Genomic DNA, 17,726 nt, shown 5'->3' on the forward strand with positions numbered 1-17,726 from the left:
CCACTTGTGACTGTGCTCATTTAGTGTGCTTATGTGAAAGGTCATCAACATTAAGTGAGACAAAACTATGAAACCGTAAAGTAAAGAGTGACCAGCAGATGCTTTGACACAAATGAACTGGAAACCAGATGTAAATCCAGAGAAGGAACCAACAGAACAAAGCAGCTTATTCAAAACACCAAACAGAGAATGACTTAAAAAAACACTCAAATGAACCAAACCAAATGAACATGCATACAGACCTGGTTTGATATGCAAAGAAAACAGAAAAAAGCCCTTAAGAGAACTTTTATGCAACAAAATATATGAGCTATTTATATTATTTAAGGTGTGCAGACTTTTTGAAGCTCAGATCTGCCACAAATTCCCTTTTGTGGAAACATCAGGACGGCCGAATGACATCAGAGCATCACATGACTGATGAGCCGAGATCAGAGAGACATGAAATGAAGCAGAATGAGGGATTCCATTCTCATTCAAGGCAAGGCAAGGCAAGGCAAGTTTATTTGTATAGCACAATTCGTACACAAAGTAATTCAAGGTGCTTCACAAAACAGAAAAATGCATTAAAATCACAATACATCATAGAATAATCAACATAAAATTTACTTTAAAAGAAAAGGAAGAAAAAAAAGATTTAAAAAGAAAGGAAGGAAAGAAAGGTGCAGATAGGACCTTTCAGTCATATACACGGCTAAACAGAAATATTTTAAGTCTAGATTTGAACATGAACACAGAAGAGGCCTGTCTTACGCCTTCAGGGAGGCTGTTCCAGATTTTAGCTGCAGAATATTGAAACGCTGATTCCCCTTGTTTAGTTCTGACTCTGGGAATCAACAGGAGGCCGGTCCCCGAGGTCCTCAGAGTACGAGATGGTTCATATGGCACTAACATGTCAGAGATGTACTTTGGTGCGTGGCCATGGAGAGACTTGTACACAAGCAGAGCTGCTTTGAAGTCTATTCTTTGAGGTACAGGGAGCCAGTGCAAAGACCTGAGCACAGGACTAATGTGATCATACTTCCTGGTTTTGGTCAGGACTCGAGCAGCAGCATTCTGGATGTACTGAAGCTGTTTTACAGCTCGTTTGGAGAGGCCGGTGAGCAGGCCGTTACAGTAGTCTAACCTACTGGAGACAAATGCATGGATAAGTATCTCCAGGTCTCGCTTTGAGATTATGTTTTTGATTTTGGCAATGTTTTTCAGGTGGTAAAATGCCGCTGATGTTACTGACTTGATATGGCTGTTAAAGTTCAGGTCAGAGTCCATGATTACCCCTAGATTTCTGACTTGATTTGAGGGTTTAAGAGACAGAGAATGAAGGTAGCTGCTGACAATTTCTCTTTGTTTCTGTGGGCCAAAAACAATAACTTCGGTCTTGTCTGAGTTTAGCTGGAGAAAGTTGTCCTGCATCCACGCGCTGATCTGTTGGAGGCAGTGGTTGAGAGAATCCACCGGCCCATATTCACCTGTTGTCAGTGACACATAGATCTGAGTATCATCTGCATAGTTGTGATAAGATATGTTATTACTGCGTATTAACTGCCCTAGTGGCAGCATGTAGAGGTTGAACAGAAGGGGTCCCAGGATCGATCCCTGGGGCACACCACAATTCAAGCCCATGTAGTCTGAGACACAACTCCCAATTTCAACAAAATATTTCCTGTCTTCTAGATAAGACTTGAGCCAACTTAGGGCAGATCCAGAGATGCCAACCCAGTCTTGGAGTCTGTGCAAAAGGATCCCATGATCAACAGTATCAAAGGCAGCGCTCAGGTCTAGCAGGATTAAGACAGAGACTTTTCCATCATCAGTGTTCAGGCGGATGTCATTGGTTACCTTGATAAGAGCAGTTTCTGTGCTATGATGGGGTCTAAAACCTGACTGGAAAACATCAAACGAATTGTTTAATAAGAGAAAGTCAGTGAGCTGTTGGTAGACAACTTTTTCAAGGACTTTTCCTAAAAATGGCAGATTAGAGATAGGTCTGTAATTATTCAGTACAGTGGGATCAAGACCGCTCTTTTTCAGGAGGGGTTTAATGACTGCAGTTTTTAAGGCCTCTGGAAATATTCCAGATTGAAGAGACATGTTAACTATTTGAGTAATTGATGGCAACACACTGTTCAAGACAGACTTTAGAAATCTAGTGGGTAACACATCAAGGCAGCATGTAGACGAGCTCAGACGGGTGATGGTCTCTTGGACAGTTTGGTCAGTGACAGGTATAAAGTGAGTCAGCTTAGAGTGAGTAGGTGGCCGTTCGATAGTTATATGTGTTGTGGAGTTGATGGCTTTTTTAATGCCCTGAACCTTGTCATTGAAAAATACAGCAAACTCATTACATTTAGGTGTACAAACCAGTTCTATTGGTAGCTGGGTTGGAGGGTTAGTTAATCTGTTTACTGTTGTGAACAGGATACGAGAGTTGCTGCTGCAACTTCCAATTATTTCAGAGAAGTACCTTTCCCTTGTTCTGCATAAGATCTGGTTATAAGCGTACAACTCCGCCTTATATATTCCATAATGAACCTGGAGTTTTGACTTGCGCCACTTTCGCTCGGCTCTGCGGCACTGTTGTTTCTGTGCCCTGACTAGATCATCATTCCTCCAGGGAGCTTTCTGTCTATGTTTTCTCAATTGAACTTTCATAGGGGCAATGGCATCCAGAACATTCAAGATGCAAGAAGTAACAGAATTCATTCATTCAGCTCGATTCCATCAATCAGTCACAGTCACTTAGTTGGTCTTTTATTATTGAAAAAGTTGACACACTTTCCAAAGTCAAAGACAAACCAAGTCCAGGGCATTTTAGTCGCTTCTTTAACCCAGAATGACAGCAAAACTTTTGACATGTGATCAAAACTCAAAAACAAGTGATCAACTGTGGACGTTTTCCTTTAGGCCGACTCAAATTAGGTTCAGAACTTTATTGATTTTCATCATAAACTCTTAATAATGAACTAGAAGAGACTGAATGTACTGAAAAAGTTTTCAGCATAAGGTCATCATGTTGGAAATGCAAACAGGGATGTGATGAAAACTATCATCCTACATACTCTTTACTTTCATAAACACGTTTATCATCCTGCCATCTGCAATTTCTGCACCAAGAATGACTCATCTGCCAGCAGATGGGGAGTGAAATATCCCAGTGCGCCTTTCTACAACGATGTGCTGCATGCTAGTATTTCAGAGAAGCTTTTACATCCCATTCCATTAGCATTTTTATCACCCCGTTTGAAGCATAGCCCAGTTTCTGTCAAGCTTTTTTAAGAGACTTTCCTGGTTTGTTTGTCGCCACCTCCCCCAACTTGCTGAAACACTGTTCAACCAGTTCGTTTTACACAGATTTGGCCAATCATTTTCTCCATTAGGCTCAATTTTCTGCATTTTATTTCCCGAAAAGAACTCAAAATCTGTTGTTTCTTTACAACCACACTGGCTGTTTTTTTGTGGTGTTAAAGGAATAGAATAGACAAATCAGTGTTCCGGCTGAGTCCAGCAGAGGGGGACTCCCTTGATAAATGATTATAATGGGACAAAGGCAATAAAAGCAGACGTGATTCCGTACATAAGTGAACCTTTGGGAACTTTTTGATAAGCATGTGACCTTCTCTGCTTCACCAACATCTGTGCTTATGGGGAGCAGACCATGAGGTGTCCTAACGCTTCTGTCAATTTTCAAGACAGTTATGAGGAAAAACGGAGGATGAGAGGGACAGGGGGGGGGGGGGGGGGGTATGTATGTGTGTGTGTGTGTATGTTTGTGTGTGTGTGTGTGTGTGGGGGGGGGGGGGGGGCGCAGCTAATCAACGGCACATTCAGGAAAGGAGACGTTAGAGGACTGCAGCCATGCAAAAGGATTATTCTCAACAAAGAGTTGTGATTTCTCTCGACGTTCACCTTTAAAAGATCTGGCAAAAAACAACAGGAGTCTGTCAGAATAGACTGTGATTTTGCTTCAGCTGTTATTTTCTTACTGACAGGTTGGGTCATACAAAAAGTAAAAATAAAAAATTGACATCATAAAAAGATTATTTCAGTCATAAAGTTAAACTATTAATTTTGCTAATTCATTGCAGACTAAAACATTGAAAGGCTTTCTCTGTTGAAGATTTGATGGTTATGGCTTACAAGTAACAAACTCCCAAAATGCATTGCTTCAGAAAGTGAGAGTATTTTGAAACAGCTTGACACTCACGGTGTCTTAAACTACTCAAAACACTGGCGAAGGGTCCCTGAACTTCTGAAGTCCCCCATCCAGTGGTGTTTTTGGAGTTTTTTAACGTTTCGCTGATGATGGAGAACACATATAAAGAAATTTAAGATTCAAATTGCATTTCTGAGTATTTCTATATTCAAATTGCCGTGAATCAGGAGCAGATGGAAAATTGTATTTTGAAAAAGAGCTAGTTTGCGACGTAGATAAAACCACTGGGAGGGCCTTGAAAATGGATCAAAAGAGGATCAGTTGGAGTCATTAAGGCATCCCATCATGGAGAAGACTGCTGACTCGTCAGATGTCCAGGGAAAGAGTCATCGACACCCTTCACACAAAAGGTCATTGCTCAACAAGGTGCTGCCTCCAACGATACAAAGAGAAGTTTAAAGGAAGGAAAAAATGTGGCGGGAAAAGCAAAAACTATTCAAGAATTTGGAGGACCATAGGAAGGAGCGGACTGAGGCTGAAGAGCCACCAGGGTTTGGGCCACAAACATCACATTCTGCATGTCAATCCGGTCAGCCTCTAAAAAAAGACCTGGAAATGTATTTATTCACCCTTTTTGAGGGACTTGGGTTCACCTGAATTTATCCAACACGCTATGAGCAGAAATGCAGAAGAAAGAAATGAAAATGACAGATTCATTTAAGATCTACAGGAGCCTCCAGCTGCAATTATTGAAAGTGTTTTTTCTATGTTGCTTCAACGGTTTTATAACGACGGTCGTATTTATTTTAACAACAGTTTGATTTGTTAATTTTTCTACTTATCAGAAAAGCAATCATGTTCTACGAGATGTTGTATTAAATGATGCTGAGTCTTGTACGTGTAAAGTTAATTATTTCCTGATTGAAATAATAATTTAAAAAAGTATTTCTGACTTTTTAAGTCTTCGCCAGAGATTTCTGCAGGAAACATATGATTTCATATTTTGTGCTTAAAAAATGAAAACCTCACTTTGTCGTCATTTATTACTGTATTACTAATATTTATGTCCTATTTGAAGCATTTAAAATTATTATTCAAAGCTGACTTTGCTGTTATTTTATTACCTTTTGATCATTTTTAGGTGATATTTTAAGCTCAAAGATTCTGCCAGTGGGATAAAGAAAAATACCTAGAATGTTGATTTTAAAAAATAATTTTAAGTCACAGAGACATGCTCTCCTATATGAAGATCATCTCTGCTAAACTGATCTTGGAAAAGTGAAAACCAAAAATGTCAAATTATCGCTTTTGCCTATATTTATTTCCTATTTCAAACATTTTAAGTTTTGGTAAGAATATTAAAACTTTGCTGTTATTTTGTTACTTTGTGATCATTTCTATGTCATATTTTAAGCATTTAGACTCTGCTCATATTATGAAAAACCAATTTTGTTTACATTTAATAACTTAAAAAAAATCGTTATGTTTTATTTTGAGTGTTTTAAATGTTGCTCAGAATATTAAAACCCTAGGACAAAAGGCTAGGGACAGTTTAAATTAAAAATGTAAACTTGTTAAACTTAAATTTACGAGAAAAAAGTTGTAACTGTCAAATTATGAGAATAAAGTCACGTCCTGCTGGCCCTGGCCTGGGTGGTGGATGCGATCACCCGGGGGGCGGTTGTTCTCTGCCTGCTGGCGTTGGGGGGTACCGGCTGCCGCTGCTGCTGCGGCGGGGATCTTGGTGTGGGGGTGGCTGGGCACTCTCCCTCATTCTTTTCACGTTCCACCATCCATTTTAGAAGAACATAAACACTCACCTGAGCACAGGTGTTAGCTCACCTTTGCACTAATAGTTTGTGTGATTGAATGAAATATTTCACACGAGTTGGTTTAAAGGCATAAGTATGCGTGTGAACACTATCTGTTTTGTGTACATGTTCACATGTGGACATTTTTGCAGCTAGCAGGTGTGTTTATAACATTTGAGTGTGTGTGTGGACAGGCCCCGCCCCTTTGAGATTTGTATTCTATCTGAACCTTACCGTAATGATAAACATTCAGTAGCTTGTTGCTTTATGCTGCTTCATGGTTTTACCCCCTCCCCCCTCCTATGATCACCCTCCTATCCCCCTCTCTCTAACGTCCGTCTCTCTTCTTCCCTCCTTTCCTTTACTGTCCAGTCCAACACAAAAGATTTTCAAAAACAATTAAAAGGAATAAAGTTTGGCCTCGATTACAAAAGGGGTTTATTCAGACATACCTCTGGTTTGTCAGAAGATTTATAACCCCTGTTTTTAAAGTAAAATATGTCCAACACAAGAGGCCTTCATCTCTCATCTGTCTGCCCAGCTGTTGGACAGGACAAGTAAAAAAAAAAAAAGAATAAAGTCACGTTCTCATGACTTTAAAAGTCAGGCTAAATTCACTTATTTCTCCTAAATGTTCTTTTTTTGAAGTCATAAATTAACAACTTTAAAACACTTAAATTTACCAGAAAAAAAAGTCATAAATTAACAAAAGAAAAACCACCAGAGTCGTCTGTTTATTGGAGCCCAGCTTGACGATGGAAGATGAGGAGCATTTTGTGAAGTTTATTTCCGGATAGGTTTCAAAATCAAAGAAATTCTGAACCTTTTGGTGACTCATTATCAGATCATTGTTAGTTTAGACAGCTTTCCGGGGTTCGGTGTCGGTAAAGCGGAGTTTCATACATAAAAACAGGAACCACATGAGTCCAGTCTGAATACATACTTCACATTTAAACTTAACATTGTCAGCAAATTAAACATAATTGCATATTTTACTACAAAAATTGGCCCCTTTAAATAAACCTATTTACCTCATTGTCAGATTATTTTTTTTTTTTTTAAATAAACAAAGGATTCTACCAGTGGGGTCAGAAAAATGGTCTTGCCAAGATTTCCTATTATTCTAGTCTTCAAACAAGCTTTTTTGTTAATAAACAACTGTCTTGATAAGTTATAAGAATTTATTTTAAAAAAGGGTCTTTTTTCTTTCCTCATAAAAGGTTTTTGCATTGTTCTCTTTATTTGCTGCTTTCCTTAACGCTTGTTTGGTCTCGTCTAATTGGTGCTGATTGATTCATGTTGAAGGGATTTTCTGTCATTCGTCATGCAAAACAGGGATTGGATTATAGAAATTCACTTCCTCCCGTTCCCTTTCAAGCAATTGAACTCATTTAATAATAATATTCAACAGTGTGATGTACACATCCTGTAAGACTAAGAGCCAATATGTCAGTATGATTAAGAGGAATAATTGAATTATTTACTAGTGCGTGTTGATGTAAGTTTGTTTATATGTATTTATATGTAATTAACGCCATGACTAATTATCCTATATATATCTGTGTATAGATGTATATTTCTACTGTTTGGCTGTGTTTTTGATTGCTTGACGGAAACCGTTTCCAATCTGGTCTGCTTCAGCTGTGAATCCTGAGCTGGGCGTTTCCCTGCAGCTCATGAGGAGAGGAGGTTCCGTGGAAAACTGTTCTTCCTCTCAGTCGGTCAATGTGATCCATTCAGCCGTCTGCCTCCATGAATGGATCACACGGATTCAACGTGTGTGGCCTTTTGACCCCAGCAAAAGGAAATCCAGCTGTGATCTTCATGTCTGTCTGATAAGCCATAAACGGGTGAGTTGATCCATACGGAGCAGCGCGGTTCCGGTCATTGGTCGGTCGTCCCACAAACGTCACAGCGTTTTTCGGCGAGTAGATTTCCCATCAAAACACTCGACAGAGAACCGAGCAACGCCTGCTTTTGCATTTATCCAGATGTCACACGACACTCAAGATATTCTTTGAGCCGGTTTCATTTCTAGAAGAAATAAAAACCAGATATTTTTTCATTCAATTGTATTGAAGCACGTTGTCAGTCAGGCATCACTCAGTCCTTGGAGATAAATCTTCAATCAACAACATTTATTGAACAGTGTACAGTCAACGGTTACACACCATCATATCATTCCAGCAGTGTCGACTCTGAGCTTTTTTTTTTCTTCCTGAGTTTTGTAACTTAGCTTTTGGTCTAATTTCCCTGAAGCCATAATCCGTTACTCACATGTGTCTTTCTCCCCACAAATAAAACAAACATCTGTTAAATAAATCGTACAGTATCCATAAAGAATGTTCAGCATTTCATTTTGTTGTAAAGATTTTATTTCATATTGATTTTCAAGAACATTGTTTGATTCCAAAATTATTTTGTATGTTTGGACTCAATCCTCCATCATGCAGAGCCGCTTTAACCCTTTAACATCTCCAAACACCACCTGCTCTATGACGCGCTGGAACTTATGCGCTTATGCGATCAGCGTGAATCACGGATTTGGATGCAAAGACGACTGATGTGCAACACATTTAGGGCGTAGAGTGTTGTAGATCAGCTCAAAGCTGCTTTTCTCAGGTGGCAAAAAAAAAAATCTAAGCTGAGGTTTTGCTGTCAAAATGTGTCACATTTGCAGAATTGTTCTTCCAACAGGCTCCATCCTTCACCAGTTTTAAATGCCGTTTTTGTTTAATGTCATGTTTGATGTTTTTTTGTTAGACTATGGACTTTTTTTTGTATATTTTAATGGAAAAGATAAATCTTAGACACATTTGCTTCCCAAAAAGAGAATAAATGAAATGTATGGTAGGAGGAAACTGACTTTGACGGTTTGAACATTCTGATTCATTTCTGATTTATCTATTGTTTCGCTCAGTAAAAATCTCAAGAGTGATGAAGTTCAACATTAATAACCGACATTGGAGTTTAAAGTGTGAATGCTGATCATTTATGGTCAGACTGTGCACACACACTACACAGAGAAGCCGCGTCTACAGCAGCTTTAAGGGCAATTAATCCCAAGCCGTCTCCCATTTACTGTAATGTAAGGCAGCAGGTTATCTGAGCTTCCCATAAAACGCTGCTGTTTGTGGACGTTGTCTGGCTTTTATCTTCTCTTTGTGTCCCCCCATCATTTTCTGCCTCCTTGCCCCATCCATTCATCCAGCCTCGGCGCTCCTGCCCCCCCGTCCCTTATCTCTTAATCTGCTCAATGTCCCCCTCCCTCTGCTCATGTGCTCGCTGTAGCCGCTCACCTGAACGACTCGCCGGCTGCCAGGGTGATAATGTAAACCTCACAGAGGACAAATGATTGGGCGCGCACACACAGACACACACACACCTGCACACACGTGTGTGTGTGTGTGTGTGTGGGTGTGTGTGTGTGTGTGCAGAAACCACTCGGTCAGCATAGCAACCTGACCCAAAGCGCCGTATACTCAGCAGTTTGATTGATCAAGCGAACACCCTGGACTTTGCCCCAATGAGGAGGACAAAACGCCAAACACAGGTGATGTAAGGGATCAGCAGGACGCCGCGCACAGAAGAGACGAGGAGCTGATCCCTACAGGTGACAGTAGATCCCAAAAGGTCACGCACAAAAGGTCAATTCCTTATTATGCAATTCTTATTGGGCTGGATTGGAATTCTGATAATTTCTTCTTGTCTAAGGAAAACCCTTAATGACAATAATTCTGATTTTTCTTTCACTTTTTTTAATTTTAAAACGTTCCTTTAAATTAACACAAACAGATGAATCTGCCTGAGCTGAATAGATTCCTACAGTTTGAACATTTTGTTCTTTGCAACATAGAAACATCATTGAAGAAATGTGCAGATAACACTTCTTCAGAGGACAAGTGCTGACTGACTTGCTCCCCCTAGTGGTTAAAAATAGACATTGCTAATTTCCAGGAGAAAGCTACAATTTCTTTATATAAAGGAAAATGTTCTTGTTTCTATTGTGTTCTTTTTCCCAAACAAACAATATGAAACATGAATTCAGATCATTGATTACAGAGAGATTTTAGATTTTGCTTGGAGGATCCTGTTTTTATTGCAAAACATAAAAAGCTTACATGCATTTGGCAAACATAAATGATTGATTCATTGATTGTTTTACTTTTATTTTCAAATTCAAACTAGTGTGAATAAAAATGATAAATGGAAAGTGCTCAGAATCCTACTACTGTATATGTTTTATTCCTCCATATTAAACACATCTTTATTTACATACAACACAAAGAAAATGAAGTAAATAAAATAATTATTAAAGTACCAGTGTCCTGAAGTCATGAGTGTCTGTAGATTGTCCCATTAGGCTTCTCATTTTCCAACTTACATGCTTCCAAAAGGTTCTTTTTTTAATGTAATGTTGATATTTTCCTTCATTTTATTCTTCCATCTCACCCCACACACATAAATGCAGTCTTTGTCTGTATACAAGGCTGTTTGATGTTCTCTTTCTTTTCACAGTTTGTGTGTTTTCTGTGGAACATGAGACATGAAATATTCTGCAGTTTCAATTGTGAGTAAGATGGTCTTGTGTACTTTTGCCTGAAACGTTGACCAGAAATCAGTATTTGTGGCCTAAATCTTTCTTATTTCTTTAATTCCTGAGTAACTCTGGACAAAAGAAAGGATTTAAGTTTAACCTTTTTAGTCAGGGGGTGTCCAAACGTATAGCAAAAGTTGCAGAGTTGGTGAGGTGAAAATATTTTTAGGCCCAGTATTTCAGTCGTTTTTTTTCTTTTTTTTATTATTTCATGAACATTTGATGGCAAAGACATAACTCTTTCATTCCTCCCAAAAAACAAATACAAACATTTTTTTACCCAAAACTACTGTCTGTCATGGTACCCCCGGGAGTCCTCTCCTGCCCCTCCCTCTCTGATTCCTCCTTGATTGGACCCAGCTGTCGGCATTCACCTCATCACCTGCACCTGTATTTAAGACGGCTCCAGACCAGTATTCATCGCCAGTTCGTTTGCCCTCTATGGTGCTTACTTGGTCTTCTCTAAGCTCTCGGTTTGATGGTTTTTTTTTTTTCTTTTCATGGTCTTGTTAATTCCCAGCTCACGCTTGATCCAAGTTCTCGATCTGCCTACAGAATTCTCGCATCCATCCACGCTGACCTGGGTCCAGCCACAAGACCATCAGCCTCAAGTCCGTATTCCAGCTCCTCAAAATTCCAGCGCTCTAACGCCATCCTGTCTTCAAGCCCGTTCCTTGCAAATCAAGCTCCACTTACCTCAGAAGTCACTCCAGCTTGGCTCTGAAATCCTCCTCTGGATCTGGCCTCTCTTGCTCCGGTGACATCTTTGCCACTTGTCTCCAAGCTATCAAAGACTTGTCAAAATTAAATCTATTCTCGCCACTTCCAGTGTCCATTTTGGGTTTCAGCGTTTGGGTCTGCTGACGTTACAACCAAGCATGACACTGTCCCTTCTGCAGGCTGTTCATTCCCAGTTTCCTCGTGGTCGATGGGACGTCACTCTCTCTTGGTATTGAATTCTCTCGTTTTAGGCAGACAGTTGTTTCCCTGATATTTTTTTTGCCAATTTCCACTTTACGGTTGACGTTTTGGAAATAAGTGTCACACAAGACTCTCACAATAGTGTAGAAATAGTGAACATTTAGAATTTTACGGCAGGATCCTGCAGTATCTAGATTACATATATTTTATTTCTTTATCCAAGATTTCAGACCCGAGCTCTTATTTTGATACTTTTGAACCCTTAACACCGTTGGACCAAATTGTGGGGAGAGTGAGTCGTTGCATCACTTCTGCTTATGTTTCTAAAGTTCAGGGTTTTTTTTCTATAAAAATGTATATAAGTGTGTATGAGATTACATATTTAAATTCTTTTTTCTTATTTTTTTATAGTCCAGTCATTTTGCTGTTTTCGTAATCCATTGGTTTGATAAAGCAACCCCGCCTTTGGTTCCAGTGACCCCGTGACCCCAACAGGGATAACATGGGTTCTATGGATGGATGGATTCCATACGTATTTACCCATCCTTTGTTCTTTTTTACTTTCGTCTTCCATCCCATTTCAAGCATTTTCAATGTCTACATTTGAACGGGCTTTTTAACCGATGTGTGGGGGTGATGGTGGTTATTTCAACTCTTGGCTCCAACGTCCTGATGTCTAATTTAAGGGAAGCCAGACCATAGTAGTCAGTGGAAACCCGCTCTGTGGCCTTGTGGTAGAGTGTCTGCCCTGTGACTGGAAGGTTGTTAGTTCAACAGGTCAAGTCATACCAAAGGCTCTAAAAATGGGACCTCCCTGTTTGACACATTAACCTCTTGGGACCTGATCTCTGTTTGAATTTTTTGGTTTTTTATAGTCACAGGGCCCCAGGTCCTTGTATGTGGACGCCAGGTCTTAGGAGGTTAAGAGGTCGGATTGGGGGGGGGGTTAAACCACCACATGGATCCAGAGCACAGCTGTCTGTCTCAAACGCACAGAACAAATTTCCCACACCTAGGTGCGTGACGGCTGGTGGGACTGATCTGAGCAGAACTGAACCTCACATTTCCTGGTCTGCAGGAGGAAGTTCGGCCTCTGCCCGTGCCGGTGCAGAGCGAATGAACCCCATCTGTTCCTCTCAAGCAGTGTGGTCGGAAAAAGCGTTTTGTTATTTTAAACCTTTTCTTCTTTAGACACAACCTTTAGCCGCCTCTTTAACCTCATTTTAGCACAGCTGATCAAAAACTAAAAGAAGACACAAGAGGAAATTCCAAAAGGCAGAACTCATTTCTTCTTAATCCTCAACTTTATTTTTTATTATAAAAATGTACAAACGTTTTCACATGACAAGTATTTGTGTACACATTCTCTGCAGATTGTAGAAAAAATGAACAACCATCAGCAGTGAGAAGATTCTGTGGATTTTGTTCTGGATCAGCACGTTTTTGGTCTGTTTGAGTCATGGTGATGGGATGTTCAGCTGCTGCGAAGCTCCAGGCTCTTCTGCAGGGCAGGGACTGGGGGGGCATCACTACAGGACCCCCCCCCCCCCCCCCCCCACACACACACACAACCCCCCACCCTCTAAAGATTAGCATGTGATAAAATAAACCAATTAATCCACTGGAGTAAAAGTTTAAGTCCTTTTGTTTTGCTGAGAGCTGAGCAGGTCGGTGGAGATGACTGTAGCGGTGAGCAGCGTCTGTCTCCACAGCAGCCGGGGGTTTCCACGTCTCTCTGAACTAAGTTCAGACCTCTGAGAGAACCAGATGAGCTTCCCTCAGCGCTCCTGTCAACACCAAACCCAAACCGACTGAACGGCTGCCCACCAAACGGATAAATGGGAGCTTCAGTGATGAGCTCTGGCACCAGGATTGAACGGTCTCCAGTGTGGGCTGCCCTCTGCTGCCAGACACCGTTTCCTGACATTAAACGGCTGCTGATCGCTGCAGGTTCACAAGAGGGCACCAGAGATCCGTGAGGCAGACAGAGCTGTTGCTGCTGCTGCCATCATCGTGTTTGTGGAGGATGTCACTAAACGAATCGTTTCTGGTTTTTAGCCAGTATTAATCCTGCACGCTCCTCCTACAGCACAGAAACAGCAATCCTGCAGACAAACGGGTCAGATCCAACGCTTTTCCACACAAACGAGAAAAATCTGTACAAGTTAAACGGTGACAGATCATGTGTGGAACAATGCCGTGACAAAAACAAAAACAATGAGAAAGTACCAAAGCACAGTACACAGGAGTACCATGCGTGTTCACAGTTTTGGCAATCTGTACAGGAAAGTGAATCCACCTTCTAGTTTACGGAGAGTTTTTTTAGTTTTAGTTGTGCACACCAATAATCAAGAGTTTTACTTTTAGAAATAAAACGTCTCTGAATTAAAAAGATTCGCTGAAGGAAACTGAGCTTTAAGGTAACATTCCTTTTTTTGTCTGATAATAAGCATTTGAAATCCTTTTTTGTGAATTTATTACTTTTTTTTAAGTCTTTTTTTCCACTTTTCAACATTTGTTATGAACTGTAGGGAAGATAAATCCATTTAATTGACAGCTGTTGTTCTGGTTTCTGCAGGAATAAACAAGAAAACAACCTCTGTACCTCCTGAGTTTGGATCACTTTTGCCATAATTTTCCCTTTTTTGTGGTTTCATCCTCTCAAATGCACTATTTCCAGCTGAGAATGAGTGAGACACAAAGGCACAGAGCTGCCTTTATGATTTCAGACTCGGCAGAAGATCTCCATGGGGTGCCTCCGTTTCCTACTAATGCAATGCTTGCGATGTACCTGCCAGACAGTGTGCTCTTCAGTGAGCAGTTGTAAGGCAGGCGTGACTCCTGGCCGCTGTGGACGGGCAGCTGACTGGTGATGGTCAGCCAGCCCTGTGGGTCCACACTCTTGCTGGTGTGGGACTTCTCAGAGGCGTCGGAGAGGTTGCGGCCGCCGTGGAACCAGTGGACATCTCCGTCGGGGTAGACGTGGTCGAAGATGCACCTGGGGCTTTTGTGTTGAAAAGAACCGTCTGCTGCTTCACCGCTCTCTGCAGGAAAAGCCGGGTGTCACGGTTAGAACTCGCAGCACACGTTTATTTTTGACATGCTTTCAAAATGGAAAGGATTTCACAGCAAATGTTTCATTATCCTGGGCAGTATTTTTCATCTACACCTAAAGATGATCTAAACATTCCTGCCTATTGTTTGAAGGAGCTCTAAAGACTCTGAAAACAAAGGCAGGAAAAAGAAAACCTGCCCTCAGCACATGCAGCGTTTAAAAAAGGAAAGTGCAGCATGCAGGAATTCTGCCGGGGGTTTGTGCACAAAAGATCTGTCAAATGTAGACTCTCACTTATCCACTTTATTTTAATCCTATTCCTTCGATAAATCAAAACAGTTGCCTGCCATGTAATCAGATTACTCAAGATTCCTGCTTTTCTCCATTCTGATGCAGACAAAAAGATCCACGTTAGGTTGGGGGTGAGAGGGCTGTAAGCTAGCAGGAGAGCTCTCAGTTATGGGTGACAGGAAGGGGGGTGGGATTACTCCACGCCAACAACTCAGAATGAACTCCTGCCGCTCTGCAGAATCTATGTCCTAGAAATTGACAGGTTTTTTAGATTTTGGCTAAAAACATTATAATCCTAATGAAAAGACCTCTTTGAAAACAGATCAGAAGGTGATCGGAGTGGGACTTTAGGCAGAACACAGGTGGACTCTGACCTTGTAGCTCCACTGTTGTAAACTCGTGGACCACTCCCTGGTTGGAGCGCAGTTTGCACATGAACTGTTGGTTTATCTCCAGCGGCAGGAGCCTTTGAAAGACGAGGGACAGTCGACCGTCCTCATATTCACAGTGGAAAGGACTCGTAAAGTTGTTCTGGTGGATGATCACCCTTTCCTCCACGTTCACAGAGCATAACTTTGTGTTTTGGGTCCATCCCATGTGTTTGATTACCAAGCCTTTCTGAGAGGACGATGCGTTGCAGTGCAGAGAAACTTGGGTGTTGATCTTGGCAACGACAGTAGGACTCACTTTTAGTTTCACTAACTCTGCAGCAAAAAAAAAAAAAAAAAACAGGAGAAGAAAATGTAGATATTTCTAATCAAACAGAAACATTTCTGTCAGGAAAAAAATGATATTAGAATATGTTGGGGAAAACCTATAAATAAATAACAAATCTAACATGGAAAATTCCAGAAAAAACTTTTTTTTCAAATCCCTATAACCAAAAAACAGCATGCACTGACACATTAATGGACAGTTCAATTACTTATTGTAAAATAGAAATAAGGCGGTATCTTCTGGTAAATATTGATGAGCCAAAGGATAGTTTTGTTGCAGCCAATAAAACGTTCCATTCCAATTGTGTTATCAATGGAGACCACAATAAAGACCTATTTAAATTTATTTCTATTCATTGTTCACAAGAAATTTCAAAATCAAACATGTTTTTTACCACCAGCACAGTAGTCAGACAGAAGAGTTATTTTTTACCATCATCTGCTGGTATTTACCAAAGGTTTTCTCATCTAACTGAGTTTGGGCATTTTTTTATGTTATATCCAGTAAGTTGCATAACGTAACACCATAAACGGATGTTTGTCTCCGAGTTGTATTTGCAGAAGGAGCGCCAGGAGCTCCACCATAAAAGCTTCGGGGAAGGTTCAAAGTCCTGTGCTCTCTCTGCAGGGAGAGTCGCTCTGACAAGAAAGCAGTTTGTGATGCACAAATCTGACCAGAACGTCTGCACAGAACAGAAGGACACAAGTCTAACATACCTTGTGATGTTGGCGGCAGTGCAAGAACAAACCAGATCAAACCCAAGGTAGTGAAGTCCATCATCATCATCAGCAGCAGCTCAGCATTTCTCTGCGAAAGAAAACAGTTACTTTGGTCGAAAGAGGAAGAAATGTAAGTTTTCTCAAGTGTGAGACTTCTGCAAATGTTAAATGTACGCATCAGGGAAGCAACAATTCTCAGGTATGTGACAGCTAATGGTACTTTAACTTTACTTAAAGCGGGCCTGTAAAGTTTAACTTTGCAGGCCCGCACACGTTTGTGTCCTGCATGCATGGAAGAGGTGGGCGTGTCTGGTGTGAACTATAGCCACTGCTGATGGACTGAGAGATAAGACACCAAAAATAAAAAAAACAGCCTCAGGCTGGCGTTCAGGTGCCGTCGTGTCACCTGTGACCCTGGTTCATCACAACAGAACATCATCTAGTTTTACAGATGTGATGTTGCAGACTTAGGTTTTAATTTGTTCTGTTTCTTTACGTTCATGTCTGCTCTTCGTCTGATGATAAACATAATCCGTTCGTTTCCTGGGTAACTGCAGGTCAATGGTCGGAACATGTAGGTGGACCACAACTATCACCTTCCATTTGTCTAACAAAAAGAAAAAAAAAAGTGATTTCTTTACTATATCTTGAAAATGATTCTGATGTAACCCAGCTTAACGCACATGCAAGAAGAAGCACGAAGGAGAAAAAAGGTTCATATTTGATCTGAAACATGCATTCACATTTTTAAGTCATTTTTCTGAAAAAAAGAGAAAATCACATTTGTTTGCTGTTTACTGACGGAAAGATGAAAAAAAGCATTTTACATTTCTGTAAAGGAAAAAAGCGAAAAGAGGATTTCAGATTTAAAAAGTAAACAAAACACTTCAGTCTTACTGTTTTATAATAAATGTCCTGAGGAGCAGGGATGGGTTACGGACCGTGGTAGCTACACCCGGCAGATGACCGGCCCGTCACAAAGCCACACAGAACACACACAAACACACACCTCATGTGAAGAACGCTCCTCATTCTTCATACATGTTGTCTTGTGTTTTTCCTACAAACACGCTGTTGGTTTTGTGTCTGAAAGGACTCACCTCAGCTGCAGCTCCTCTTCCTCGCTCCTCACACTTCAGGATTTCTTTCCTGGTTCCTCTGTGACGTTAATCATTGCCGAATTTCCAAACTGAAGCCCGAGGACTCGCTGCTGTGGAAGGTTGTGCAAAACAACGGGATGTCAAAGGAAGTGTGTCCATATGCGTGTGTGTGTGAAGAATGGGTGGGGGGGGGGGGGGGGTAGAGGAACAGACTGAAATTCATTTATGAATCAGTGAGAGCTCAAACAAACAGAGAATTGTTTTGACGCCTTTGAAGTGCTGCAGCTCTTTCAGTGCCAATCTGTGGGTTTTCCCACTCTGTCCCAATGTGGTCACGGATCAGGCTGCAAAGAGACCCCCTT

General features: G+C 40.8%; 1 protein-coding gene across 3 annotated transcripts; it reads right to left on the reverse strand.

Moving 5' to 3' along the window:
- Nucleotides 1-12,764: 12,764 nt before the first annotated feature.
- On the reverse strand, nucleotides 12,765-17,496 carry LOC105354256. Of its 3 annotated transcripts, none has more exons than XM_020702949.2 (4): nucleotides 17,365-17,496; nucleotides 16,262-16,352; nucleotides 15,203-15,532; nucleotides 12,765-14,526 (listed from the first exon to the last, which is right to left on the reverse strand). In XM_020702949.2, exons 2-4 carry the CDS (start codon nucleotides 16,329-16,331, stop codon nucleotides 14,153-14,155), a joined length of 774 nt encoding a protein of 257 aa, XP_020558608.1. In that variant the 5' UTR covers nucleotides 16,332-16,352; nucleotides 17,365-17,496; the 3' UTR covers nucleotides 12,765-14,152. The 3 variants fall into 3 exon arrangements, with proteins under 3 accessions (XP_020558608.1, XP_023809787.1, XP_023809794.1); XM_023954019.1 differs by lacking the exon at nucleotides 17,365-17,496 and adding an exon at nucleotides 17,274-17,362; XM_023954026.1 differs by lacking the exon at nucleotides 17,365-17,496 and adding an exon at nucleotides 17,162-17,246.
- Between the last annotated feature and the right edge of the window lie 230 nt (nucleotides 17,497-17,726).

This window comes from Oryzias latipes, chromosome 1 (genome assembly GCF_002234675.1).
Source record: "Oryzias latipes chromosome 1, ASM223467v1".
In the NCBI taxonomy this organism is placed as follows: Eukaryota; Metazoa; Chordata; class Actinopteri; order Beloniformes; family Adrianichthyidae; genus Oryzias; species Oryzias latipes.

Bases quoted from the DNA above. Each gene is read 5' to 3' on its own strand.
- LOC105354256 (XM_023954019.1), bottom strand. From the start codon at position 17,303: ATGAAGAATGAGGAGCGTTCTTCACATGAG. The intron at 16,353-17,273 runs GTGTGTGTTTGT...TTTCTTTCGCAG, and splicing joins AGGAGCGTTCTTCACATGAG to AGAAATGCTGAGCTGCTGCT. The intron at 15,533-16,261 runs GTATGTTAGACT...TTTTTGCTGCAG, and splicing joins ACTGCCGCCAACATCACAAG to AGTTAGTGAAACTAAAAGTG.